This window comes from Colletotrichum abscissum, assembly GCF_030869225.1.
Source record: "Colletotrichum abscissum strain IMI 504890 chromosome Unknown Scaffold_1.1, whole genome shotgun sequence".
Classification (NCBI taxonomy): domain Eukaryota; kingdom Fungi; phylum Ascomycota; class Sordariomycetes; order Glomerellales; family Glomerellaceae; genus Colletotrichum; species Colletotrichum abscissum.
The window spans coordinates 959,931-986,323 of NW_026849987.1; the positions used below are offsets into that span (position 1 = coordinate 959,931).

At 50.6% G+C, this 26,393-nt stretch overlaps 11 protein-coding genes across 11 annotated transcripts; 3 read left to right on the forward strand and 8 right to left on the reverse strand.

Annotated features, from left to right (window-relative positions):
• Positions 1-408: 408 nt before the first annotated feature.
• Positions 409-738, reverse strand: CABS01_00272 (uncharacterized protein; the record flags this gene model as incomplete). Its single annotated transcript, XM_060533654.1, has 2 exons — positions 409-415; positions 503-738. 2 exons carry the CDS (start codon positions 736-738, stop codon positions 409-411), a joined length of 243 nt encoding a protein of 80 aa, XP_060406168.1.
• A 395-nt stretch (positions 739-1,133) lies between these two features.
• On the forward strand, positions 1,134-2,056 carry CABS01_00273 (uncharacterized protein; the record flags this gene model as incomplete). Its single annotated transcript, XM_060533655.1, has 4 exons — positions 1,134-1,255; positions 1,471-1,554; positions 1,720-1,745; positions 1,992-2,056. 4 exons carry the CDS (start codon positions 1,134-1,136, stop codon positions 2,054-2,056), a joined length of 297 nt encoding a protein of 98 aa, XP_060406169.1.
• A 1,747-nt stretch (positions 2,057-3,803) lies between these two features.
• CABS01_00274 (uncharacterized protein) lies at positions 3,804-8,305 on the reverse strand (the record flags this gene model as incomplete). Its single annotated transcript, XM_060533656.1, has 3 exons — positions 3,804-5,019; positions 5,084-8,049; positions 8,099-8,305. 3 exons carry the CDS (start codon positions 8,303-8,305, stop codon positions 3,804-3,806), a joined length of 4,389 nt encoding a protein of 1,462 aa, XP_060406170.1.
• A 594-nt stretch (positions 8,306-8,899) lies between these two features.
• On the reverse strand, positions 8,900-9,124 carry CABS01_00275 (uncharacterized protein; the record flags this gene model as incomplete). The annotated part of the gene is made up of 1 exon (XM_060533657.1): positions 8,900-9,124. One exon carries the CDS (start codon positions 9,122-9,124, stop codon positions 8,900-8,902), a length of 225 nt encoding a protein of 74 aa, XP_060406171.1.
• Positions 9,125-10,746: 1,622 nt separating this feature from the next.
• Positions 10,747-11,225, forward strand: CABS01_00276 (uncharacterized protein; the record flags this gene model as incomplete). The annotated part of the gene is made up of 2 exons (XM_060533658.1): positions 10,747-10,909; positions 11,113-11,225. The coding sequence occupies 2 exons, from the start codon at positions 10,747-10,749 to the stop codon at positions 11,223-11,225; spliced, it is 276 nt and encodes a 91-aa protein (XP_060406172.1).
• Positions 11,226-12,105: 880 nt separating this feature from the next.
• On the reverse strand, positions 12,106-12,411 carry CABS01_00277 (cytochrome P450; the record flags this gene model as incomplete). The annotated part of the gene is made up of 1 exon (XM_060533659.1): positions 12,106-12,411. The coding sequence occupies one exon, from the start codon at positions 12,409-12,411 to the stop codon at positions 12,106-12,108; it is 306 nt and encodes a 101-aa protein (XP_060406173.1).
• Positions 12,412-14,105: 1,694 nt separating this feature from the next.
• CABS01_00278 (methyltransferase domain-containing protein) lies at positions 14,106-15,772 on the reverse strand (the record flags this gene model as incomplete). The annotated part of the gene is made up of 9 exons (XM_060533660.1): positions 14,106-14,145; positions 14,218-14,640; positions 14,698-14,835; positions 14,891-14,928; positions 14,999-15,036; positions 15,089-15,218; positions 15,355-15,440; positions 15,496-15,526; positions 15,581-15,772. 9 exons carry the CDS (start codon positions 15,770-15,772, stop codon positions 14,106-14,108), a joined length of 1,116 nt encoding a protein of 371 aa, XP_060406174.1.
• A 644-nt stretch (positions 15,773-16,416) lies between these two features.
• On the reverse strand, positions 16,417-18,081 carry CABS01_00279 (methyltransferase domain-containing protein; the record flags this gene model as incomplete). Its single annotated transcript, XM_060533661.1, has 9 exons — positions 16,417-16,456; positions 16,534-16,953; positions 17,007-17,144; positions 17,203-17,240; positions 17,317-17,354; positions 17,411-17,537; positions 17,594-17,616; positions 17,668-17,842; positions 17,902-18,081. 9 exons carry the CDS (start codon positions 18,079-18,081, stop codon positions 16,417-16,419), a joined length of 1,179 nt encoding a protein of 392 aa, XP_060406175.1.
• Positions 18,082-18,838: 757 nt separating this feature from the next.
• CABS01_00280 (UMTA methyltransferase) lies at positions 18,839-21,573 on the reverse strand (the record flags this gene model as incomplete). The annotated part of the gene is made up of 7 exons (XM_060533662.1): positions 18,839-19,262; positions 19,325-19,462; positions 19,523-19,596; positions 19,892-19,971; positions 20,044-20,125; positions 20,185-20,334; positions 21,061-21,573. The coding sequence occupies 7 exons, from the start codon at positions 21,571-21,573 to the stop codon at positions 18,839-18,841; spliced, it is 1,461 nt and encodes a 486-aa protein (XP_060406176.1).
• A 655-nt stretch (positions 21,574-22,228) lies between these two features.
• CABS01_00281 (uncharacterized protein) lies at positions 22,229-23,050 on the reverse strand (the record flags this gene model as incomplete). Its single annotated transcript, XM_060533663.1, has 1 exon — positions 22,229-23,050. The coding sequence occupies one exon, from the start codon at positions 23,048-23,050 to the stop codon at positions 22,229-22,231; it is 822 nt and encodes a 273-aa protein (XP_060406177.1).
• Positions 23,051-24,752: 1,702 nt separating this feature from the next.
• CABS01_00282 (uncharacterized protein) lies at positions 24,753-25,085 on the forward strand (the record flags this gene model as incomplete). Its single annotated transcript, XM_060533664.1, has 1 exon — positions 24,753-25,085. One exon carries the CDS (start codon positions 24,753-24,755, stop codon positions 25,083-25,085), a length of 333 nt encoding a protein of 110 aa, XP_060406178.1.
• Between the last annotated feature and the right edge of the window lie 1,308 nt (positions 25,086-26,393).

The window sequence follows — 26,393 nt, forward strand, 5'->3', positions numbered from 1 at the left end:
GGAGGGCGGACAGCCAAGCCGTCGATGGCAGTCGTAAGATGTGAATTCTGAGGCCTTTTCTTTCGTCTGGGGGAGGGGGGGGGCGATTTCGTAGAGGCAGAGCGAAAGAAAGGCCATGCAAATCTACGAGAGGTCGTTCGAGTCGGGCCACAAAGAGACAAAGTGACAAAGTTGACACGCAGAGAGAGAGAGAGTTGAACCGTTTCGCTGGGAGGCTGACTGAGCCTGTGGTGGTTAGACTGTGGTACGTACTGAGTCTTGCAAGGAAGAGGGCAGGAGCGAATCGAGATAACGAACCACTTTTTTGCAAGAAAGAGCACAGACGCGCTTTCCCCAAAATGGCATCCTTGCTGCATGCCATGCTTCGATATCCCTGTCATCAATCAATCGATGCAGGGTCCTCATCGTTCATTGGCTGTGATGTTTGCGCCGTTATCGTCAGTCTCTGATTGGTCGCTTACTCAATTCATGGTGACGCACTCTTGCCTCAGGCAAGACTCACTGGACGTGCAGGGCCACCAAAAGACCTCGGGGCGTGTAGGGAACAAGCTCCGATTCCGGGTCCATCACCTCCTTCACGTCCTTCACGTTCGCTGCCGAAGCGCGTTCGCGGGCTGGCAAACGCCTGGCGGGCGAATGGGCAGCTGGCGCATGCAGGGCGTTCGACATGTGACGTCGACTCTGCCGGCATCCCTCGTCGGCGCAGTCGGTGACGGCTCGCTCACCGCCTAGTGACATTCTAACACGCTACAGCGAATCGTACAGAGAGACGCAGCAACAGCTGGCGCATTTCGCTGTTATCACCGTACCGCTTTGCTTTTTTCCATGCCACCCTATCCCGGCCGGGGGTTCGATGCCGCCCAAATGAGTGTTTGAAGGTTGCTATCTATTGCTTTCCGGCATGGCGGAGGTTCATCCGTCAATTATCTGAACCTCCAACCCGGTTCCCCGAATAGGGCAATTGAGAGACAGGAGAGAGTGAGATTGCTGGACAACGAACGGGACGACAGTAACCTGACTGATCCAAAATAACACACCCCCCTCAATCCGATACCTCAATCCGACACCGATGCCAACGACGACAACCACCACCACCAAAGCCAAGAGAAAGTCAACGACCGTTCCATGTCAAGATGCGTCGTGATGGTGTTGCCGCCGCCCGCCGGCGTCGATCCGTGCAACAACCCTTCCCTTCGCCTAAACTGCGCCGCCCGGTCGATCTGCTGCCCCAACCATTCTTCCCCCAGACTCTGATGTAAGGGCGAGAGGCCTTGCGCTCCCAAACACTTCCCAACTTTCGCGACGTTCAAGGGGGATTTTCATGATCGTCCGCGCGGGAAGGGAAGGAATGTGCGTAAGACGGAAGCGCCAGCTCCATGCTAGGCTACCTAGCAAGTTGTTTCCCCGCGGAGGCACATTCACCACCACCCCCGAAATTCCAATGGGAACTGAGACTCAACCCTCCAAAAGGCTGTCCGACATGAACCCTGCCACCGGCAAGATGCCCGGCTGGCCCGCGCTATCGTACCCGACGCCGGTCGCGCCGGCCGAGAAGTTAGAGAGAGCCTCGCCCCCTTTTCCATCTTGAACATCTCTTCTTCTTTCTATCAGGCCCTACCTTCCTTCCGGGCCCCGGGCCCCGGGGGAGGGAGGGTGCGCGAATCCTCGAGAGGAAAACGCCAAATGACGTACCGGAGGGTTGCTCTTCTTCCGCTCTAGGAAGGCTGACACGGGATCGCTTTGGGGTAAATCGAGATTCCGACACAATGGCCCAGTATGGTTCCCACGCCCTCCCCATCACTTCTTTGACTCCAAAGAGACTCCAACTCTTTCCAGGCTTTTCAGCCTATCTCACTGACTCAACATGCTGGACAATTGACGACAAGAAAGAAATAAGGGGAACAAGGAAGCGAAATCCCGCGATTGTCGCTTCCTGTAGTGGTGCTTTGGCTTTCGCAAACATGACGTCGGTGCTAAACACCAAACCTCAGGCGCGGTCCTTGACGATCAGGATAACCCCCGTACGGAAAACATTGCCAAGATCGCCCAAGCTTAGATATCGATGCCCCGAGGAGAAGCAGTACATACGTAAGTATGCCAGGCATCTTGGAAAGAACTGACGCACAGAAGGTGTTTTGGCCCTTTTGATTGTCACTCTCAAGCTTTGTCCAGGCCGTTATCAGAAAATGTGAGAGTAAAGAGAGAGAGCCCTGACAAGCCGACGCTCGACAGCGTTCCTGATTGGTTCTGCATCCTCAAAGCATTGTTTCCCGATTGCCTGAGCGCGAAAAAGTGACAGGTAGGATTCTCTCATGGGAATTGACCAAACCTTGATAACGGAAGTTCCGTCCGCTGCTGCGCGCTGCATAGAATTAAGGTTCATCTAATGGCCTCGTGTTTCTCCATGTGTGGTGTGCACGGCCGGAATTAGTCTAGAATGTCTGACCCTGAAATGAGCAAGTCCGCCCAAAATGCTAATTGCTTAGACTGCCAGGAGTTCTGTAGAATCATACCCATGGAAACTGCGAGTTTATCTTGTTGCACCCTCAAGTTTGATCTCCTGCACCAAAGCAACCCATATGGCTACCGAATCAGCCCAAGACAAATCGCAAGGTTTTGAAATCTAGACGTGACGCAAGCAATAGTCCTGCTTGTTGATCAAGACGAACTTTCGTGTGTCAACTCAGACAACAAGATCAGGGTTGGGCTCCACGGTGAACGTCTCATGTACACGCCTTGCAATATAGAAAGCTACCTTCCAATATATGTCTATTGTCTCTAGATGGTGGTTACTACTTACTTATTCTACTGTGATTACTCATGAGGAGACGGATGAGGTCTAATGACTGAACACGGCGATGGTGATATACGAGCCCGCAATGAATCTCAAAAGAACAATATTCAAAGCGAAGCTGTTGTGTTCACCATTCATAATCAGACCAATTGCAGCCTGGTTAAAACAGCTCACTTCTGGTTGGAAGGCACCGATGCCGTACACCAAGCACGGTATCTTTATATACCTCCATTGAAGAAGTCTCGGCACGCAAGCGCGCAAGTGCCTCTGCTCGTCCACTTTGCGAAGACGACTGTTCCGTTCGCTTCCTATATTAGCGAAGGTCTTCAGCTGGCCTCAAGGAGCATTGAGAGACAGTGAAGTCAGCATCTTTAGCATATAGACTGAGAAACGAGGGGGATATATTGATAAAGGAGTAGATAAAACCAGTCAGCTCTTGTCCGGCATTGTGAAGACTTAGTGCTCCTGAGGGTTGTGTTAGTGGAAGAGGAGTAATCTTCATTGCAGCATCTACAAGGGAATCGTATCATGCAATGCTGTGTGTCGAGACTATAGCAAAGCTCAGCTATCGTGGCACAACGCTTCGGTCTGCTGAAGCGTTGAAATACATTAACCAAAGGCGAGTGAAGTCGGGATCAACTTCAGTGACTATCTCTGGGCATGGAAGAAGGCAAAAAAAGTGCTATTCAAGTCTCATTCGAACTTGGTATAAGGCTCGGCGAACATTTTGCTGACTTACATTAATACGAGAATCTGCTACTTGTCTAAAGGGAACGGGCATAAGTTCCGGTTGACTGGTTTTATCCAGTTACTCTTGAAGGATGTATTAGTTAGAATTTGATCAAGTATAAGGTGGACATCTAATATCAGATACTGCTATTCGACATCTTTCCAGGACATCAATTCTCGCTGCAAGAAACTCGATCAATCTAAATTTGACTTCTCCTCATCAACCCCTCATCATCACCCTTTTCTATGTCAAGCTCAATGTTTTAACTAATAACATCTATTACTCCCCCGTTGTCCCGCTACTATTCCACAACTCCCTAAACATGCCCCCTTCCTGATCCTTCAACACTCGCGGTGCCCCTTTCTCAACAACACTGCCTTTATCCATGACCACGACCGCATCACAGTCCAAAACCATATCCAGGCGATGAGACACCATGATAATCGTATAACCCTCAAACTCCCTGCGAATGATATCCTGCATAACAAAGTCCGTGGCCCGATCAACACTAGAAGAAACCTCATCAAGCAATAGTATACCCCCTTCGGTACCGCCACGGCTCTTCACCCGCCTCCGTAAGACCGCCCGAGCCAGACAAAACAGCTGCTTCTGCCCCTGGCTGAAAGACTCCGCGGTGAGTCCGGCACCTATCCCGCCTCGCTCCTGTATCCCCGCGAGTAATCCTACTTGCTCCAAGACCTCGAGACACTCAGCCTCGGTCGCCGCATCAAACGGGTCGAGGTTATCTTTTACTGATGAGCCGTCGGGGAGGAAGATTGCGTCCTGTGAGACGGCTATGATGCGGCGCCGCAAAGTATCTCGATCGACTTTGCCGAGAGGCACGGAGTCCATCACAATGCTACCCGCACTCCCAGGTAGAGTCTCGATGAGACGAAGCAGCAAGAGGATGAGCGATGATTTGCCGCTGCCTGTTCTTCCGCATATAGCTACCCTCTCGCCGGGTCTGATTGAGAGGTGCAGATCTCGGATGGCAAGATCCGCAGGCGGCTTCTCCTCGCCCACTGAGTTGGGCTGATCCCTGGAGACTCCGTAAGACGCTGAAACTCCTTTGATCTCGATTGCTCCCTTCTCAGGCCAGCTTTCCTTGGGAATGACGTCTTCGTCGGGCCCAGTCTCTGGAGTCACCGTGTCGCTAAACGTCTTTAGGCGCGCCACTGCTCCTATACTTGTTTCTAGCATGGTGTACGACTGAACGATTGTAGTCAGGGTATCACCGAAAGACATGAGAGTTACTAGTGATGCACCGGTGAATCCAGAGCTGGCGCGCAGTTGCGTCGCCAACGTCACTACGATGGTCGCAAGGGCAGCCACGAGTAACTTGAGTGCTAGCTGTAGCCAACGCTGGATGATTGCGAGCTGATATGCTGGCCTCTGGCTGGTGTCAAGAAGGTCGTTGTTGACTGTGATATCTGCAGATATGAAACCCAGAGCTCTCAACGTCGCTAAACCCTTGAGAGTATCGATAAAATGAGAGCTGTGAACAATATGGGTCAGTGCAGTCCTAAATGAGTTTAGATAGCAGTCACCAGCAGACTCACTAGAGAGGACTCTTTGCTTCAAGCTCCAGAACACGTAGCTGCCTCGAAGTCCGAAGGTAAAACATCTGCACAAAGTACAGAATCGCCACAAGACAGGGGTAACTAATCGCCAACCACGGCGACGAGACGGCAATAACGACAGCCATACCCACAGCAGCAAACAGCAGCACGGAGAAGTTGATCAGTGCCATCGGCAGCTCGCTATCAATCAGAGCGAGATCCTGAGCAAACAAGTTCGTCACTGTCCCCGTGTCAGTCGTCGCAAAGAACCTCAATGGCGCGCCGACGAGCGTTCGCAGGGCTCGCTGGTGCAAACTCGATCCGGACTGTGAGATCATGGTCTGCGTATTGATGAAGACGACCACCATCAGGGAACCGAGACACATGATTTGTAAAAGAGCATAGATGCCCATGTAGAACGCGCCTGAGCGCTTCGGGATCTCGGCGGTGATGTCCTCGGACCAGAACTTCAGCCAGACGGTGGGGAAGTTCATGCAAAAGGCGTAGGCGCAGCACCAGAAGATGAAGACGGCAATGACCCATGTGGCCATGCTTCCAAAGTAGTGCCTGTATACTGCAACATCGCCCAGCTGGCGTGCCTTATCCGGTTCGTCCGCCACGTCGGAGACTTCAGTGATTATTTGAGCCAAGGGGATCTTCTCAGGCTGGCTTGACACTTCATTCTTTCCTTGAGGAGAGGTCTCGATCTCTTGGATCTTCAGACTTTGAACATATTTCCCGTTGGTCTGCAAGTCTGCAAAGGATCCCTGCTCGACTACAGTACAGTCGGCACCGAGTGCGATGATATGGTCTGCAAGTGGTAAATGACGCACAGAGTGTGTGCATAATACGGCCGTGGTGCGCCTCTGGCGAACGATGCCTTGGTTCCCAAAGACCCGATTGAAGACGTGCTCTTCGGTGGTCGCGTCGAGGCCGCTCATGATATCGTCCAGTATAAGTAGGTCACATTCGAGGTACAGGGCGCGAGCGAGAGCGACTCGTTGTCTCTGCCCACCACTCAAGGTGAGCCCGTTGCTGCCGATTTTAGTTCGATCGCCTTTGGGTAGTGTTGAAAAGTCGGCAGATAGCATCGTGGCATCGATTACTTGGCGGTATCGTTCAGGGTCCAGTTCCGAGTGCCCAATGATATTGGCCTTGATTGTGGTATTATAGAGGAACGGAGATTGATCGCAGTAGCCTACCCTGCGATAGTTGACACTGAAGATCGCTTCGCCAGAATAGTGTGGGATCTCGCCGAGAAGGCCTTTCAGAAGTGTCGACTTGCCAGAAGCCACAGGTCCTACGATGATGGTCAGGGAGTTGGCAGGGACGAATACGTCAACGTCGTCTAGAACGTACTTTCCCTCAGTCCATCCAAACGAAGCTTGCTTCACTGTGATTGAGGAAGAATGTAATTCAGTGGGCTTCGTATCACTTCCCAAACTTGACAAACGCGGGGCTTCGGGCGTTTTGCGATAATCTATACGGCTGTCTTTGTCTAGGTACGCCTGGATACGACCCAGGCAGGCGAACGCCGAAACCAGTTGCGGAATGGTCTGGAACAGGCTGCCTAACGGACCAGCCAAGAGCATGAGGTACGCCATAGAAGTGAAGATACGCGTGACGTTGAGGGTCTGAGAAGTCACGGCGAAAGCCATGACGGGGCCGAGCTGAGAGGGCGTGTATGCAATCGTCACGGCCGCGAGAAGCATCAGTCGCCATTTCCCACCCACGCTAATTTCCTTGAGGCGTAAGCTGTGTATCAGGGTTTCAATCGGCCCCGACATGGCCGATATCTTGAGTGCCTTCATGCTCGAGATAGCTTTGGCGGTTACACCGACTCGCTGCTGAATTGACTCCATCCACAACGTTTGACGTTTTCCTGTGAATTTGGCGGTCACCGTGGAGGCTGCCGTGCAGACGATGACTACAACGACAGGTGCAACAAAGGCGGCGCCAATTTGCCGTTGCAGCAACCAACACGCCAACGCAACCTCGATCGTGTTGGCCCAGTATTCGTGGATCGGCTGAAAGCCATTCTTGACGCGCTCCACGTCGGCGTTCATGAGAGTCAAGGCCGCGGAATCGTCTGCGGCGGACAAACTGATGACGGTTGTTTTGCGGTAGACGGCTGAGGCCAAGATGCCTCTTGCCATATGGACGAAGCGCTCTTGGAAGTACCAGTAAATGGAACTGGATGTAGCCATGCCAATGTATGTGAGAAAGGCAGCACCGATATACCCGTACCCCTTATTCGGTGACGAGGCACCCACAGGCTCCTGGAGATAGTTCAACAAGCTCTCAATCATGAGAGGTTGGCAGAATTTGAAGCCCATTTGACAAAGCCGTGGGATGATGGGCAGTATGAATGGTCCTACAAGCGTCTGTGCAATGCCCCTGAATAGAGCATACTTGTGGCCCTGCGTTTTGTTCTTCTCTAGAAGAGGCCCGAATTTGGCGTACAGGACCTCGGCTGACATTGCTTCATCGAGCGCATACAAGTCGTCGAGGACAAGGAGCTTGCGGAATCCCCTGAGAAAGAGGTCATTGACCCAAAAGTAGGTCGACAGACTAACGAGACCGCTCGTCGCCTCTGGACTTTGCTGCTTTTCGGAGGCTATTGCTTGACTTTTCGTCCAAGATTCGATGACGAGCACGACGACTTTCAGAATGACACTAGCGATCGACAACCGAGCTTGATGGAAATCGTTGGCAGAGTCTGCCGACAGCCATTCAGTTCTCGTGCGAGCAATATCAAACAAGGCAGTGATCAGGAGGTATCCGCCGAGCAGCATCGACGGCCGCGGTGAGCGGGCATGCTCCAAGAATGAGAGAAGGATCATGACTAAGGATGCAATGAAATTCATCGTATCGGATGCGAGCCCCAGCTGGGACGACCAGTACGTGCCACGACTTGTCAGAATGAGATGGCCAAGTTGCAGGCCACTGTAGGTCACAAGAGCAGACTGATAAAGTATTAGGTATAGTGTAGTTATAGGTAGTGTCTTTGCTTACGATCTTAAGGCATAGTAGAATAGTCTCGTCAATTAACTTTTGTTTTTGAAGCAATTGAAACAGTCGCGGCAAGGAACACAGGATCAACACGGCTGCCGGAGTAATTGCCAAGGCGGCTTGCTCGAATCCGACAGTGAAGTCAAAGTCATCACGGCATCCGTGGACGACTGGACCCAGTGACCCGTCGTTGGCACATGAGGAACTCATCGAGAGGCTGAAAATGCTGGCGTTGGGTAAAGATTGCCGAAAGCGCAACGGCGCACAGTTGAGACGCGTCGCATAAATCGAAAGGATTCGACAGAATTTTGAAGAAATGTACCTCGGTATTAAGAATAGGTCCCTTTATCAACAAGTTGCCCCCTGTGCGGCGTATCATCACCCCGAGCAAGTAAGCATCATCTGCTTGGTTGAATTTCCGGCTCTATCGCTCGACATTTCGGTTCTCCACACGGAACTGTGCCCCTTGGGCCAAAATGAACAAAAAAAGTCCACCTTCTTAAAAACAAAACACACATAAGAACATTGCTTCACTCCTCGCCTTAGCAAGGGCAAGGGAAAATACAGAAATTGCAAGGAATAGGGCAGGGGATGATAAAGCAGAAGCGTCCGGGGCAAGGTCCGCGACCATCATCACCGCCGCGAAGGCCCATCTCCATCTGCTCTGATTGGGGCTGTGGGCGCTGAGGATCTTTTGCGCGGCGAGGCTGATTAGTGAGAGGTTTCAAACGTTTATGGCTATTCGACGGAAGAGGACTCTGTGCTCACCCATGGGTTGGTAAGGGGCCGGCTGTTGGGCGTCGCTCAATGTGGAAGGAGAATCTGCACGCCCAGATGGGGCAACTTGGCTAGATTGGTCCATTGTGTTGTTGGAAGTGTTGTTGGAATTTGGTGGAGCTTTCGTTGACAATTGCGCAAGATGAGTATGCTTTTTTGGTTGCGAAAGAGAGAGATGTTAATGTCTTCCAAAGATGAGAAATTTGGTCTGGAGTCGAAGATGTTGCTGGGATGAGAAAAGTAAATGGCCATGACGCAGCCGCCTCAGAAAGAGATGGGATGACAGCAATCCAATGGGTGGCTGTGCAGGCATCACGTGCAGAGCCGATCAGGTGATCTTTATCAAATTACGAACGCTGTCAAAAGCTCTAATCACGCGCCTGGCTTTTAGAATTCGATCAAAAGCGAGCTATATGGACTTGGAAATGCGAGGTGAGACAATATCCATGATGGTCGAGTTCTCCTGCCGTTTGGTGGCTGCGCATTACTTCTGGAGTAAATTCAACATCGGACGAATGAGGCGGCAGACGCCTCGGAGATCCGACCCGCTGGTCGGATGCCAGTTCCGGATCCGAGTCCCACTTTCTTGCTCCGTGCCCGGTCCGGTTATCTGCTTGCCACCGCATTCTCTGCGCTCAATCAGTGCGTTACTCCTCATCCTACCTTACCTTAACAGAGACGCTTTGGAGTAAACAAGACGCGATTATGAGTTAATTTTTCTTGGTCACGGTCAAAAGATACAACTCGATGCGTTTGCTTCAACTCATTGCGAAGAATGTCGCCTGCCTTGTAGTATCCCCGGCACAGTAGGGTGATGAGTGAAGATAGGCCACCCCAACTCTATAGCGACATCGATCGCACATGTAAACGCCGGGTAAGAGATAATACACCAAGATGAAGTGGAGGCGGGATCGACATGTATGCTGTACGTAGGTGCTCATTCGCGCATACAGCACTCAACCCCGGACCCGTTTCATTCCAATCCCGTCGGACAGTTTCAAAAATAAGCCTCTGGTTGCATTGGCTCTCGGGGCGATCGCTGACTCGCCATGCAACTGTACAGAAATACCTACAACCGCGGAGCGACCGACACAACAACCGGGCAAGGATACAACCCCCTTTTTACTATCTTGACAACTCCCAAGAGTTGCTGAACCATTCAATTCATTCGCATGTGGGGGCCACCCGCGTGAACAACTCACCATCGTCAAACCACTAGCCATCGTGGGGGGATTGGCGACTTTATTTTAGTAGGGCGCCCTCGCCCTTCTAAATAAAGGCAATGTATGAGACGCGGACAGCATCCCGCACCACGGTCGAGAGAGAGCCAAGAGAAGGACAAGAAATAATTGAAACGTTCATCGCCAAGACCAGCGCGAGACGGCAGCCACAAGCTTTTCTTGCCCTCCTACTCTTTTACCGCTTCATAGCAGATCCCAATCGGCTGCTAACTAAGCCTACCTCACTGTGATTGTCGCTGGCATCCTTTCTACCTCCCTTGGAACCGATAATACTCCAAACCTGCCAAGGTGCAGCCAAGGTTTTCGGGCCACCAGCCGATTGCACCGCCAGACGTCTGTGGCCGAGCCTCAATTAGCAGACCTCCAAAATAGACATGATACTCCTGGCTATTGTCAAAACTGTAAAAAACAGGACGTGAAAAGAGGAGACGAATGCAAAAGGACTCCTTGTGAATGAAGTATATAATCGAGACGAATGAACGCACAGTCTCGGTCTTATCTCTCACTAGCTCATCATCATCACACAACAGTCTTCAGCTTCAACTTCATCCGATTCGAACGCTTCGAACTCATCTAATCTTCCCCGCAACTGCCAAACGCCAGAATACCAAACCCACATTCAAACTAGAAACTATGCGTGGCATCTTCTTCACCGTCTTCACCCTCGTGGCCGCCGTCGCCGCGCAGGCACCGTACACCGGACCTTGCTCTGATACCGCCTGTGGCGTGGAGAGCGAGAACTGCGATGTCCAAGGCCGCCAGTGCTTCCCATTTCCCAACATTGCTCCAGCGCTCCGTGAGGGCTGCGTCTGCGGTTCTGGTTAAACCGACATACACCAGACTTGGAATTTCATAGGCGTGAGTACGGACCACTTCCCCGTGATGTGTCAATCATCATCTCATACTCAATATAGGTTTTGGGATCAGACTCGGCGAAGATCAAAGCGGCAAGGCGCGCATAAAAGGGCCACCGGAACCTCAATTGGAAAGGCTCCGTAGAACACGGCATAGGAACATGGCACATAAGCGACTACTTTGGCGCCAAGGACATCGAGGACACCAGCATTGTTACTTCCATAGCTAGATTTTGGCTCTTGATTACAGCGAATTGATTGCATTTGAAATTCCAAGTGTCCACTGAATACGAAGAAATATTGTTCTCCGCTTGGGTTCGTGACTTGGTCTGGCTCTACAGATAGTATCCTTGCAACTCCGATCCTAAATCTTCCGAGAAAAGAGCTTGCACCCATCATCAACCTCATAACGTAGGACTTGCTCAGGTGATGGACTACTGCGAACAGCGTCGACAGACAAGATTTGCGCGATTCGTTCGCGGACTGATTCCGTTAGCTGTTTGAGTCAGTTTATGCCCGAGAGAAGAGCTCGGCGTTGCTTAACGGACATTGTACCGAGCGAAACTGCCCAGCCTGGGGCCTCGCGAAGCCATACTCTTAGGAAGCTTGTGTCGCGGGTTTCTCAGAAGGATGAACCTGGCTGAGATCTTGACTGCAAATGCGGAGAAGACCGTTGGAGAATTCAGGAGACGATGACACAGCCAAGTTAACTTTGCCATTTCCATGGCTCTTACTTTGGTATTTAATTATGCCATCGTCCGAGGATAACCTATTCTTCACAGTCTTCATTGGAGATGCTGACTTACTCGGTCGTACTACATTATTCTTCGCATCCGACTGATAGCAGTACCCGTCATTTCCAAGCGTTTGGATACGGCTGGCTCCACCATCAAGATGTTTAGACTGAACGAAATGGACATATACGTTGGGAAGCCAAGGCCCTAAGATCTTGTTCGTCCTGTCCCTATCTCTTCAAAGACGGGACCTTTCAAGTCTCAACGTCTGGCCGAGATTCCGTGACCAAGCTCGAGTCTGCCTCAGCGGTATCCCACTCTTCGAACTACATCCTTCACACATGGTCCCCGAGGTTTAAAGCCGAACTTGAATTCAGAGAGTTCCGTCATGTAGCGGATTGCGTTCATGGCCACATTGTCGGCCTCCTCCAACGGTACTCTCTTAAAGGCCCCTGACAGGCAATCGAATACCATAAAGGTGTTATCAAGAGACACTTACTTACCAGGTAGTTTCGTGTACCTTGGCTTAGCACAGGTAGGGGCAGGTCAGTACGTAAGCTACCATTCAAGTTCAGCCATATTTCAGGGATGAAAGCCCCCAAGTTTCCAAATTCATCATAAAACACCTTCTTATCCCAATCAATAACCCAAGAATTCACGAACAATGTCACTCCCTTGACGATGCGCTTGCCACAGATCTTATCCATCATCTCGGTTCTCCGTGGGATACTTTCCGGCGAAACCGGTCTTCAGCGCATGATCTTCGATACCACGGCATCAATGTAAGCCAACTTCGTCCGTTCCGCAAGGCGCGACTGCCGCTTTCTGCCAACGAAGTTATCTGGGATGGCTTGCGATCGCACCACGAAATCCACGTTCGTGTGCGTTGCGACGAGAAACCAGAGCATCTGCCGCAAGCTAGTCTCCATACCGCCTTAGACGCTCGTTGCGAGGGTGAAGGCCAGATCTATTTACGACAACGGGGCTTGTTTCGGTGTACTTGGCGGCAACTGCTCGGCTTGCACTCGCACACTTGATAAGAGAATTCTCATCCAGAAACAAGCACATACGACCACACCCATCGGAGAATTCGGGATCCCGTCCGCTCTCCCATAGACAAGCCGATGAGGGCCAGATTAGTAGTTGAGTCGGTGACGATCAGCGAATACCTGGTGTTGTATGTTTTTTGTCGTTTTAATTGTTGAGTGGTGGGTCACGATGTTGCTTCGATAGCAATAGTGCCTAGTAAAGCTGATCGATTGACTGGCCGAAACTTTGACGCAGCAATGGATCCGAGACTTGGGGTTAGCAGTTGATCATGGAGTCTCGGATAGGCATGATGCTCGTGCATCAGAGCGAATCGTGAGTTTCGCGGCTATGCTCCGGTGATCATGTTCATGCTCGCAGAGGTCGGCCTGTGGCTGTAGTACACGCTGCGTTTCTCAAAGAGCTCATTTTGTGCTTCGGCGGTTTTCATAACCACCGCGGGAAGGACCCCAAAGAGTCTCGTCGTCGAAACTGGTCTATTGCGCCAACCCATTCATCCCGCCGTCGGGGCAGTCTCTCTAAAGGTGAGCGATGGAGGTCGCTAATGATGGAGAGATTGAGGGGCTTTAGGGTCGTCTCGTCATTCTTGCCTCTTTTTGATAACAGAAAGAAGACTGTAACCAGTGCGACTGCTACCAGTGTGGCTGCGATCAATCGCTAGCCATATCGTCGTTCAGGCGAATTACGGTAGAGGGTTGAAACTGGGCATGTAGAGATAGCAACAGGTCGAAACACGAATGGTGCAGGCAACTTATTACACGCACGGAGTAGTGATCGCACCATCCGCCCAAAGGACAAATGCACGTGAGTGGGATCAACAACCAAATCGCATCCGGGCGTCTTCAACCTTCGCAACAATACGCAACGCTGGCCAAAGTCTCACCTGGTCCTTTTCTCATATCGCAAGGACAAACGCACGCATGGGATCTACTCCGCACGTCATGAGAAGAAGGCTAGCAACGTCTGCCCAGAAGGATTCACCCTAGCCGGGGGCGCTGCCTCACTGGTCATATGAATGGTTGGTTGATTTGGACGAGTTGGCAGGATTTACTGTAAACTCCGCTCCGGAAGAAACACTGGACGGGGCCGATCCGTTTGGACTAGCGGCTCGTTTCGACCGGCAGATGGCGGGAGCGGGGCCTGTCCGGACGCTAGCGCACCGATAAGCTGGAGTGGCAACTTCGAGGCACATTGATGCGTTCTCAATCTTCCTCGTAACGAATGGCTATAACAAAGTTCAAAGACCGTGTACATTCTCACATACAAGAAAGAGATGGTAATCTGTATGCGAGCTAGTCTATAGACATAAGAAGGAAATGAAGCCTCAATACTTTTGTATTGCAAAGTCTGATGTACCTCATTCCTCTGCCTCTGGCTTCTGCGCGTATACCACGTGGCTGTAATGATGTACTGTTAAAGAAAGTCCATGATTCAGACCGTTAGGCAATGTTAGGGGACGCAAGACTCACAACTCGAAGTAGGCATGGAAAATCTTCGACTTCAGTTCGCGACGGACTTCGGCGAGGAGAACCACAACTTCCTCCTTTGTCCAACCGAGAACGCCAGTGAAGAGCCTAAAGGTAAAAGCATCAAGTCCATCAAGAACTTGCATCACGTTGATCATGCCGCATTCCTTGTAGTGGGGATCCTTAGGCCAGTCCCCGATTGGGATCTTGTACTTTTGGTGGACAACGTTGACGTAATCACCGGCCTCCCTGATCCAGCCCTCCAGCTGAGGCCCCGGGTTGGGATCGCGGCCTACAATTCTGCAGGCCTCGAAGAACTTATGCAGCCACTTGTAAGTCGAGTGCTGTGGAGTAAGTGAGCCATCGTCGCTTCTATACTCCAAGTCGTAGTCCTGGAACTCAACCCAGCCGCCCGGAGCCACATTTCTAAGTTACTAATCAGCGTCTGAAACTTGAACTTATCAGTTCCTTCTGAAGTCTTACTCATAGACACTCCTCATCAACCTGGGCCAGTCTGCAATAGAAGACGTCATGTATCTGCTGAAAATGAAGTCGAATTTGCGTGTGTGAATCCAAGGACTCTCAACATCATCAATCTCGAATTTGACATTAGGCAGGACCCTGAGCATCAGTTAGGACGAACAAATTTGCTGGCTTAGAGGACTGGTGTACTTACCAAGTGGGTTGAATGGCACTCAAATCATTTCCCAATATCTGCGGGGTTGTTTATTAGTTCAAAGACATCACGGGCTCTCTTTTCTTGTACGGGTTTCAAGAGGCTCACTTCAGCATGTGGAAGCTCTTCGGCTACCTGCAGAGCCCCTGGTTTATATTAGCTCGTGGCGTTACTCCTGCATGGACTCTCTTAACTTACAGACTCCAGTACCAGTTCCTATGTCGAGGACTCTATTGATTTTTTCCTTCTCAAGAGGGGCTAGGTAAAGTTTGTCGCCGATGGTTTTCACCATGAGCATGTGGTTGAAGTCAAGACGGTCACTCTCAGTCTTTGAGTGAAAGAAAGTTAGCTCTTGCCTCGAGTTTGTAGATAGTCTTGGGGGCAAATCATGCCTCATCATTCGGACCCCAATACGCTGATCAAGATTAGCCGAGCGTCGCACGTTGGGCAAGGGCTTTACCTACTGCCAGAGCGAAAAGCATGGTAGCGGCGGCCATGCTCCGTGGGGTAGTCAACAACGCTTGAAGATAGCGATGCCGTATACGAGGACCTGGATCGAAATTCAGCTACAAAGTAAGGTTTCGCAAGTTCAAATTCTTACCAACGACTATCAATGGTCGATGCAGTGTCAGATCCCTGGTGACGGAGTTAGAGCAAGAAAGGAACCACGTTGACTTATAGATCACAGACCAAACCCTCATCGTCGACCTCAATGTCACCTGTCTCAATCTCGTGATTGTTCTGAGGAGATCCAGGTCCGGCCGGAGAGGCAGTCTTGGATCTCACTGGTGATGCAGTCTTGGACCTGGCAGGGGAGGCAGCTTTCGTGCGCCCCGGGGAACCCGACGCGGGTGCGGGTGGGTCGATTGGTGATCCAACCATATCGAATGACAACCTGGGCAGCGTCCGGAACCCCGTTCTACAAGGTATGCTTGGACGCAACGTCGTTTGAAAAAATTGGGAAGAGTGGGAAGTAAGAAAGAACGTGTTCGACAGCTGCAGTTATACCACGAAGAATTTGTACTCAGTTGGGTTCTCCTCTTTGCGCGGGCCCCTACAGCTTGGAAACCCATTGTTGGTGCATGCACAACCGTTCCGTTTCCTTGAACCAACATAGCAAACACGCATACGCCCGGGGTCAAAGACTAATCAGCAGTGTCTTAACGATCTCGTAGCGGGGGCTATCAGGCTGTCGCAGCCCATGCATGTTGGTTCGAGTCCAATGACAGACTCTGACCCAGCCTCCCCGGCCTTCATGTGGGTAATGTGATAGAAAGTGATCAAGCCACCTCATGCATGAATCAGCTTGCAGAACATTTCTGCTGCCCCCTGCTCCTTGGACAGAAAACCGAGGGCCGACCCCCCAAATGGAAGGTGAAGAGACAACAAGTCTGGCCCTCCGGAGCGGAAGCAAGCAAATACGTGTTTCAATCTTGAAAGAATCACTTCAATGGCATTTGAATGCATATAGGTAGGTTACAGGCTTCTTTCCTCTACTTTACTCTACTCATATTGACTGCGCCTGGCTAAGCTTCCGTCGTCGGCTTCTGTGCATAAACAACGTGGCTTTTGTTCTCATTGTTAGCCGAGGACGGAATGGGGGAAGAAAAAACAGTATCTAAAATACGAGGAGGGGAACTTACAATTCCATCCGAGCATGGAAGGCACCGGTCTTCAACTCTTGTCGACAAGCTGCCAGCATTGTCAAGACTTCCTCCTTTGACCATCCGAGAACTCCAGTCAGTAATCTCAGATTGAAAGCTTCCAGGCCATCCAATACGCAGATGAGGTTACAGAGTCCGACATCCTTCATATGAGGATCCTTGGGCCAAGGACCGAGGGGTAGTTTGTACCTCTGATGAGTGATGTTGGTAAAGCCGGCCTCAGTGACCCAGTCCTTGAATAGAGGCCCTGGGCAGGGCTCACGGCCAATTTGTTTGCATGTCTCGATGAAGGTTCTGTTCATTTTCATGCATTCGTGTTCCTCAGTTATTGAGCCATCATCAGAGCGATACAGGAGATCGAGATCTTGAAATTCTACCCAACCTCCGGGGGCGGTATTGCTACAGCGGGTCATCAGTTGAGGAAGGTTTTAGTACCATGTTTTCAAGCTTACTCGTAGATATTTTTGATCAACTTCGGCCAGTCGGCGATAGCGCCGGCCATAGTTCGGCAGAAGATGTAATCGAACTCGAGTGTATGTAGCCAAGGACTCTCGACATCATCGACCTCAAATTTGACATTTGCTGGAACCCTGTGACTGGTCAGAGATGAACGGATACCTGCACACTCTAGTTATACTTTGGACGTACCAAGTTGGCTGGTTCGCACTCAGGTCATTTCCAATAATCTGTCCAGCCATTCGATTAGCTCACTGTCCAGTCTGTAGACGAAGATACTGCTTTTCGCGGGCTACAAATATGTACCTCTGCGTTAGGAAACAAATCTCCCATTTCGATAGCCCCTGCCTTCAGTTAGTTGATTGGAGCAGGAGCAATGAAATGCAGAGAAGCTACATACAGATACCAGTCCCAGTGCCGATGTCCAAGATACGATGAGTTTTACTCTGTTCAATCGGGGCTAGATACAGCTTGCCAGTGACCTTGAAAATCAAAGTCGCTAGCAGATCAAGACGTTCCATTTCGCTCTATCACCACTTTGGTTAGCATGTGGATTGAGCGTCTGGCGGAATCGAAATAGTACTTCGTCATTCGGAGCGTAGTAAGCTAAGATGTATTAGCCCGAGAGAACGAAATATTTCAGCCACGGTTGCTAACCTCCAGCTCGAAAAGCATGGTAACGACGGCCATGCTCTACGGGATAGTCAATCGCACTAGAAGTCAAGGAAGCCGTATAGGATGATCTAATCGGATCGTAAGTGCTACTCCTAATTGAACGGGGTGAGGAGGAAACCCACATCTGATCATCCATGAGCGAGGCCCCGTCGCTGACCTAGCCTTTGTGTTAGCGAATATTATGAGAATTGAAGCCCAAGCAAGAAGGCTACCGACACTCAGCCCTTCGTCAACCTCAAGTTCATCTTGTAGGTTTTCGCTCGCAGGAGAGTTCGCCCCTCCTGGCGAAGCTGCCTTAGACCTTTGTGAGACCGTGTTCTTGGGTGAAGCGGTCTTCGATCTGGCGGGGGATGCAGCCGTAGGTGCCGGTGGGAGATCACTCGGTGAGCCAGCCATGATGGAGGCTAGTGTGTCTAAAGGTTGCAATCTTCGTCCCGAGAGTCTACACTAAGATCTCAATCCAAAATAGACTTATATGCGTCGGACTGTAGACCCAAACACTGAGAAGAAAGGATCGGTGGGCATGACGAGGGTGAATTTAGCTAGACAATCAGCGACTTTTGTAAGAAATACTTGGTATTGATTTCCCTGCATCCTGCGGGTTTTCGGTCATTGACGCCCCAATGCTGGTGCACAACTTGTGCTTTCTCGTGCAGACTATGCAAACAAACGTACCATTTACTAGGTTCACATGCATCTCGCCGGGGTGGAAACAAATCAGAGCGTTGCCAATGATCCATTGAGCAGTTGGTTGAACCCTTGAAGACAGGCTCTATAATAATGAAACCAATGAAGACTACTGGTTCCGGCTTCCCCGGTCTACTGGTGGATCCTGAGTCTCTCTAATCCAGAGTGTTGCATATTTCATCAATTTGCATCGCTACGATTTCCCAATAGGTTTGCACGCCATTCTCGAGGCGGCGAGTGAGGGATGATTTCAACCGAGGCAGGCAAATCAAGCAACAGCCCCGCTTAGAGTTAGTGTGTCAGACTGTGTAGTATCTTGAAAAATGCTCCTCCGCATGTTGATATCTATTGCTTAGGTACACCAGCCGAAGTGTCTAGAGCTCTTGCTAGAGCTTCTGGCCGTAGACTACATGGCTTCTCTTTTGGTTAGTCCTACTGTAAGCATCGTACTCTTATAGGGTGATACTCACAATTCGCCAAAGGCGTGAAAGACTTGCGATCTCAGCTCTTGGCGGACTTCGGATAACAGGGTCGACACCTCTTCCTCAGTCTTGCCAAGAACCCCACAAAACAGCCTCAATGTGAACGCCTCGAGCCCATCTAGAAGCTGGATCAAGTTGCCCAGGCCGATTTCTTGGTGGTACTTGTCTTTAGCCCACGGCCCTAGAGGCACACTGATTGTCTTATGCCCGATGTTGATGAATCCTGCATTCTCCACCCAGTTCTCCAGCTTAGATCCAGGGCATGGCTCAATGCCACAGAGCCTGGCCGCTTCCAGAAAAGCTTGGTCCCACTGGTGTGTTTTGTGATCGGGCCTTAGGCTTCCGTCAAGTGACGAAAATTCAAAGTCATAGTCCTGAAACTCAACCCATCCACCTGGCCGAAGATTTCTGTGCGGAAAGAAGATCATCAGCCATCCAGTATTGTGCCGCTTACATCTAGTATCACATACTCGTATGCTCTACTCACAAGTGTAGGCCAGTCGGAGAGAGATCCAGCCATGTAGCGGCTGAAGATGAAGTCGAACTGTTCTTCATAGACCCAATCACTTTCAACATCATCGATCTCAAACCTGACGTTGGTTGGGACTCTTTTAATGATTAGCTATAGATCAGAGATCAGAGAGGCAGTGGGAAGTTCCATATCCTACAGTCTTGGCTGGACGGGACTCAAGTCGTTACCGATGATCTGCTGACTCTCAGCTTCCGGCCGTATCATCAGATCCTAGTAGTACATACCAACGCGTTGGGGAAAGTGTCGCCCATCTCGATCGCCCCTGACAGTCATAAGCTCAGAACTCTGGCACCCGTCTAATGTAGACTCACAGATACCCGTACCAGTACCGATATCAAGTACTCTTTGCATCTTCCTCACGTCAATTGGGGCTAGAAAGAGGTTGTACTTGAGGAACTTCAGAACCAGCTCGTGATTGTAATCCAAACGACCTAGTTCATCCTTGCAGCAACATGACCGCCTCGTCAGAGAAAGTAGCTCTCTTGCCGTTACTTCTATTGCTTACCTCGTCATTGGGGGCAAAGTAGGCCGTGTCAAGGTCAGCATGGTCCCGCAGCAGAAAACTCGATACACTCACCTCCAGCTCTAAACGCGTGGTATCGTCGCCCATGTTCTGTAGGGTAATCTACGACACTAGAGGTTACCGACTTGGTGTACGAAGACCTGCATCATTAGCTCTAATCGCGTGTGGCAACTCAAGTTCTTCATACATTCGGTCGTCAAGGGTCGAATCGTTGTCCTTGTATATATGAGCTTAGTGTATTGCGTCTATACTAGGGCGGGCTATGGACAACTCACACTGTCACCAACTTCGAGTTCAACACCTTCGTCACTAGTATCTGAGGCAATGCTCATAGGCGAGGCAGCATCGGATCTATCTGAGGAACCTCCTCCGAGGGCGCTCATCTGGACTGCCGTTCCGATGTACTTAGCAGGTGTTCCGAGCGACTGAATCAAGGCCAAACAGATGGTTATACACAGTAGCAAAACCTCCGAGATAGTGGAGAGAAATACTCGCGAAGTGGCCGCGACCCAGCTGCCATGGTTTTGTATCCGACGATAGAGTCTGTCTTCTACATATCGCAACCCAGGCAACCGCGACTGAGTCAGTTAGTGATGGAATCATACAGCATGCAGACGGCCCAAGCAAGAGTACCTAAAGTCCTACACCGGTCGTGATCCTGCAGACTCCCGAAGTCGCGAGCTAATCGGCGGCCTGCGATTTGACGCTTCGCTTCCAACGGCTGGGCGCTGTTGTCCTTGGGTGTGGTGAGACCAATCATGTCTCTGTGCGTTGATCGCCCCTGTCTCTGATCTGTGCCGTGTTGGGCGTATCACATGGCCCAACTTGCTTCGTGGACTGTTGGAAGAGGGAAAAGAAACGACATGCATACTTCGGGCCCGACAGGAGGGGAAACGAGCAGGTAGTAAAGGTCTCGATATCTTCCATTCGTGCGGACCATAGAAGTCCGCAACAGTCATACCACTAGAAGGCATAAGCATTGCGATCAATTAAGGGGGAAACCGGTCACATACCCCTCTTTTTCCCTTACATCTCATAGTCGAGAGGGCCAACATCTAGTGAAATTCACAGGTGCCAAGGTACCTTCGGCGAGAACTCCGTCTCCGAAGGCGTCGAGACAAGGAACGGCCTCAAACCCCGCTCCTTCTCACCCGACTCAAGAACTGATGGGACTGCAGCTCGAGCAAGTGTATGCCGAAAAGTGCTGCATATATCGGAGCGAGGTCGTGTGGTCCGCAAGGCTTAGTGTCTCCACTGGCCCTACGCTCATCCAAGAATCCATTCATTACTGTCTCGATAGCCTCTTCCACAGTCAGCCCGCTTATTCTGACCCTGGGATTCCGTTCCTCATTTTCGTCGCCTTCGTGGTTGTCTTGGGTGGCTGCGGATATGCTGATCTGAAGTTCCACGTCTACAGTAGCTTCCCTGACTCGTTTGGCTTGTTCTTGATCGAAGTAAGGGCCGCTGATGTAGTTGACCTCGGTCGTTGAGTCGATTCGTCGTTGCGCTTCGGGGTCTTTTGCTTTTCTGAGGAAATCAAGAATAAGAACTCGAATCTTGTATCCGAGAATTGGATCGGCATTGATAGATGAGGTCGTCAGCTTGGGAGACGTCGCGGATGGCGCTTGCGCCGTGACCGGCTTCTCTTTGTTTGTTCTAGGCATTTTTGCGCTTGATCTTAGTAAATTTCGTCATGTAGCGTAGCGTCAATTTCCGGTATCTACTGTTTACTTTAAATATGACCAGGAGGCGACAACAAGGCACCTTGTTGTGACAACGGAGATGTTACGGGACTCTAAGTTTTTAAAGCACCTCGAATGCACCTTTACGTCTTGTCTAAGTGTATTGATACTTTCAAGAGATTAAATACCACTTATTATACGTCATCGTCTATATGTATCTACGGTATTACGTGAACTTATCTAGGTATTGCGACGTTCTAGTCCTTTCCTTAACTCTCTTCTTGCAGAGGCGATCTTGGTTACGGAACTACTGCGTTGAGTAGTGGAATGTGATTCATTTCTACAAGGTATAGGATCCACAAGTGGAAGGAGTGCGTTTTCAACAGGATGGGCGACAATAAATGATCTCTAAGGTGTCCAAGGATAGCATCGAAGGTGAAATGCTTTGGGTCTGAGAGTCTGGACTGCGTCATGAGCCAAGCACAGTGGTAGGATCTTCCATAAGTAGCAAAGACTAGCCAATGGGTTATAAATTAAGTCTACCTATCCGATGTGCCTCATCATGGCGTCTGAATCTGATCTTGACCAACCAAAAGACTACTTTTGATCAATCACGGGGGCTCTACTGATCACGGCTCTACGCCGAGGGAGGTCTCATGTCGAAAGCCTGTGCAGCCCAAGCCCAAGCAACCTTACCCTCCTCATATCCGTACAAAGCATGCTCATAGACAGTAACCTTCCCATCCGGGCCATTCTTCTGCAGATTCTTGTTCTGAGGCACGCCTGAGATGGACAGCCTGACGGCGATCTGCTGCTTCTTCTCATCAACCACAAACTCGTCAACCTCATACTTGAGTCCGGCGATGACAGGCAGCAGAATCTTGCCCAGGAACCCAACGGCTCCGACTGCCGGCACTAGGTTCCCGTGCATCGAGATCGTCTCCGCCCACAGCGCCGGCAGCACGGTGGGCATGGTGCCGTCGTTGTAGCTGTAGATGTACTTGCGGTACAGCGCCTCGATCTCGGCGGCCGAGATTGGGTTCTGGGAGGCCTTGGCGGCGTACTCGGGCACGAACGGCGGGGCGGGCACGGGGCCTACTCCCCGGCTCTGTTGGTTTGCGACCTGGTAGAGACGGACAATCTTGCCGTTCTCGAAGAAGACGAGGATGAGGTCCCAGACCTTGGATGGGGTTCCCTCGGGGGCATCGCCTGTTGTTGTGACGAGGCGGGCGCCGAGGGATTGGGCGGCCTCGTTGACGGTTAACTGGTCTGCGCTGAAGATACTGCCCTTATCGGCCGTTGTGGTGAGGCGGTTGATGAACTGGTCTCTGCTTTCTGTGTTTTCGTTGTAGGTTGCTCTCACTACCGGCTGGAGGTGGTTGTGAACTTCATCCCACTTCTTGTTGTTGACTGCGTTCAGGAAGGCCTGGAAGATGGAAACAATGTCTTGAGTTGCCATTTTGTAGCCGATTGGAGGGTTGTCTGCCTTGAACCTTCGATTTTCTTCTTTCTCGAGAGATGAGTGAGAAGGTCTGGTATGATCTGGATATCCGATTCACAGTTGAGATAATGCTCGCCATTGTTATATATCCGTAGACGCATCAGCTTCTCATACCTCTAGCTTGTCATCGTCGCCAAGGGTAGCCAAGAGACTTCGGTCTCGCAAAGCTGACTGAACGGGCGTTGTAGACGTGTAAGTCGGACCGTCAGCAAGGACCGACGGGCCGCTTTTGTTTGGCCGCCGTCTTAATTGGGCCAAAAGATTGCTCATACGCCGGGCACAGAGCCTCATTGTAGTGTTTCCGTATTAGGACAATAGGAGTAGTGTGTATCGGCGGGGATGGGGGCGGGTCTCGGTAGATGCCGTCCATTTCAGTAATTCTTTACCGAATTTACGGGGAGGTGTTCTTCTTAAAGGCAACCCGTTGCCAGTCGTGCACGATTCAAATCTATTATACTTTCCCGAGCTTCTAAAGTTTGCCTCAGCACGCTCACTGGTAATTTCCTTTGCGTAACGTAGTCTGACCTCTACACATAATGCAAGGCACTAGGTTTGCCTCTGCTTGTAGTGGACCTCAACTCGCATCCGAACTACAGCTTGACTTGAGCTAACCACGTCATTTGACAATCTTTGACACGCAACTCTTTCTCATACCACCAGTTTTGCCAAACAGCCCCTGAGAATTGTAAGTTGAAAGATGTTGGCCGACCGCCTCTATGATTTTGCCGGTGTGTGAGAGCTCGGCCCATCGCTGGTGGATACCGGCTTCGCGCTGGCCCCGTCTCCACGTCCGCCTCCGGTCAGCACCCCCGACGTATTTGCGATTTCTCGGCCCTTGCCATTTCAAGTCTGTCGGTTGCTTTAAGTCCCTCTATCACCCTCGTCGAAATCAAAAACGAAGCTTGCTTGACTTCTGAGTTCTTGAGAGTTACTTCCGATGGCTGCCTGGATTGTGCATGATGAATCTCGAAGGATCACCCTACGATGATGCTCATCAATTCTCTACCTGGCCAGTTAGCAGAAATGCTGACTGGCAACACCAAATGAAGTCCTAGATCACATTTGATGAACCGTAGCAGGAAAAAGGAAAGCCATATTGTTCCATAAACAGATACAAGGGTTGGTGCCTCATGGAACTCTCGCCATGCCCTCCGTAAGTGTCTGGCCAGGAACTTCGTGGTTGACGTTGCCCGGGTTACCAACAGTTTGGATCGACTTTGGAGAGAAGTTCGCTAAAAATTGGTTTTGAGGTTGTGATTAGTCTGTGACACGGCCAATGAGAAACACAAACCCATTTCTCATTCTGGCACGTCTCTCTCGCCGTCGGCATTTCATTAATGCTGTTGCCTGATTTAGGCACTGCTTCCCTTGCTGCCATCGCTCAGCTTCATTTCCTTGCACAGTATGTTGTGTTCAGTGTTGGAAGCGAAGATCGAGGTTTTCTCGGTGCCTGTTCATGTTGCTGGTTGATACAAGATACGATCGCCTAGACAAACAACAGTGCATTCGCGTATCAGCATAAAACCCCACGTTGCCTCTGCGGTTAGGAAAACCAAACTTCGTCTGCATTCTCATCAGCAACCGACACATCTCCATCAACTGAACACAATTCGTCGAAAGTTAACATACATACCGATATTTGCACCTCCAAACAATAACCATGGCCACCGCCGCCGCCGAATCTGCCCCCTATACGGGTCCCTCTCCTCGCGAGATGATCGAAAGCCACACTCTGGCACAGGAGATCATCAACCGCAACAATGACGCCTGCCCCATCCTCGACTCTGATGAGCTGTCTCTCCTCTCCGATTTTGTCAAAGATCCATCGCGGGCACGCTTTCTTCTCGAGACTCGCGGACTGGCCGACGAACCCACCAAGTCTGGTAGTCTTGTGGCCTACGTCATCTCACTACATGGCACCGACAAGGCCGCTCTCACTGACGAGGAAATCAAGATCCTCAATAGATGGTTTGAGAATGACCAGAAGCTTTGATGCATTAAAGAAACATCCTGAGCGGGAATGGCGTGTTCGCATTCTCATGTAGCGAAAGGGCTTCATTGCGACGTGGCAGCGATCGTTTTGTGGGCGGCAGAAGCTGGCTTGACTATACACTGATCGACCAAGCCTGTCATATAATCAACAAATACTCTCACAAATGGCGATAGCACCTGGTCTCAAGGTTCAAGCCTGAACGTATTTCTTAAACCAGTGACAATGACAGCCTTTCTAATGGGATTATGGACTATGTGGTGCCAACCTGTAATCCTTTTCTCCATATCAAAACTCATGACCCATTCTTCAGCGTAGACAATATGTCGTACAAGTGGCACCTAGAGTATGCGATGGAATTTGGTTCGATTTGAATAGTTTGCGACCCTCTAACTAGGTTTACCCACGGATGAGAACTTGTTCCTACGTTCTTGCTCCTTCCAACTAGTTCTGGCAAGATTGTAACGCAGCAAGAGCTGCTGTTTCCACGTTCACCAACACACATGATGTAGCACCGCAGTGCGGAAGAGCTTTCCATGATGAAAGTAGTTCTTTCTTGCCGTGCCATGGGCGCATCTCCTCCTTCCCTCTCTCCTTCATCGCTGAAAGCAAAAAGTACCAAGTACCTAGGTATGAAAAGAGGGGAGAAAATCGAGGAAGAGACATTCCAATAGAGCAAGTACGGACACTCCATGGCTGTTATAACCTACCGATGCTTTCGAGATTTTCCTCTCCAACACCGGACTTCCATCTACATGACCAACACCCGTGTCGATGGTCAAACTATCAAGCCGACGTGGTCAATGTCTTTGACCTCTGATGTCACATTATCTGATTCATGTTCCCTCTTACCGCCAGTATCTAACATCGGCCCTTAGGTGCCAAGCTAGTCGGAGGTTGGCGAGGCGTTTGGAAGAAAACTGAAGCAAAGGTAGGATGTAATGCCTACTCGATCAAAGCCGGGCGTTAATCATTATTTCAAGGAACTCATCGAATTATTCAATCGTGGCCATATCCGCCATCTCGTCGCAGCCCTTCCGCGCATCGACAATAGTCAATTGATATAGAGAGCTTGGTGTTGCTGTCGGATCGTTGATCACTTGGCAGCAGTGCCCGGCTTGGGAATCTGCAGCTTGACGAAGACGCTGCTGAAACCCACTCAGCGTCGATGATCATGGCGAACAGACATCTCAGTGCCGGATACGCTCACGTCTTTGACAAGCGCCGAAGACGCCTCAATCCTACATGTGGGCGAACCCAGGATGGTCCTAGACCTGTCGATCCTCGCAAAGGAACGACGTCCGATTTGTT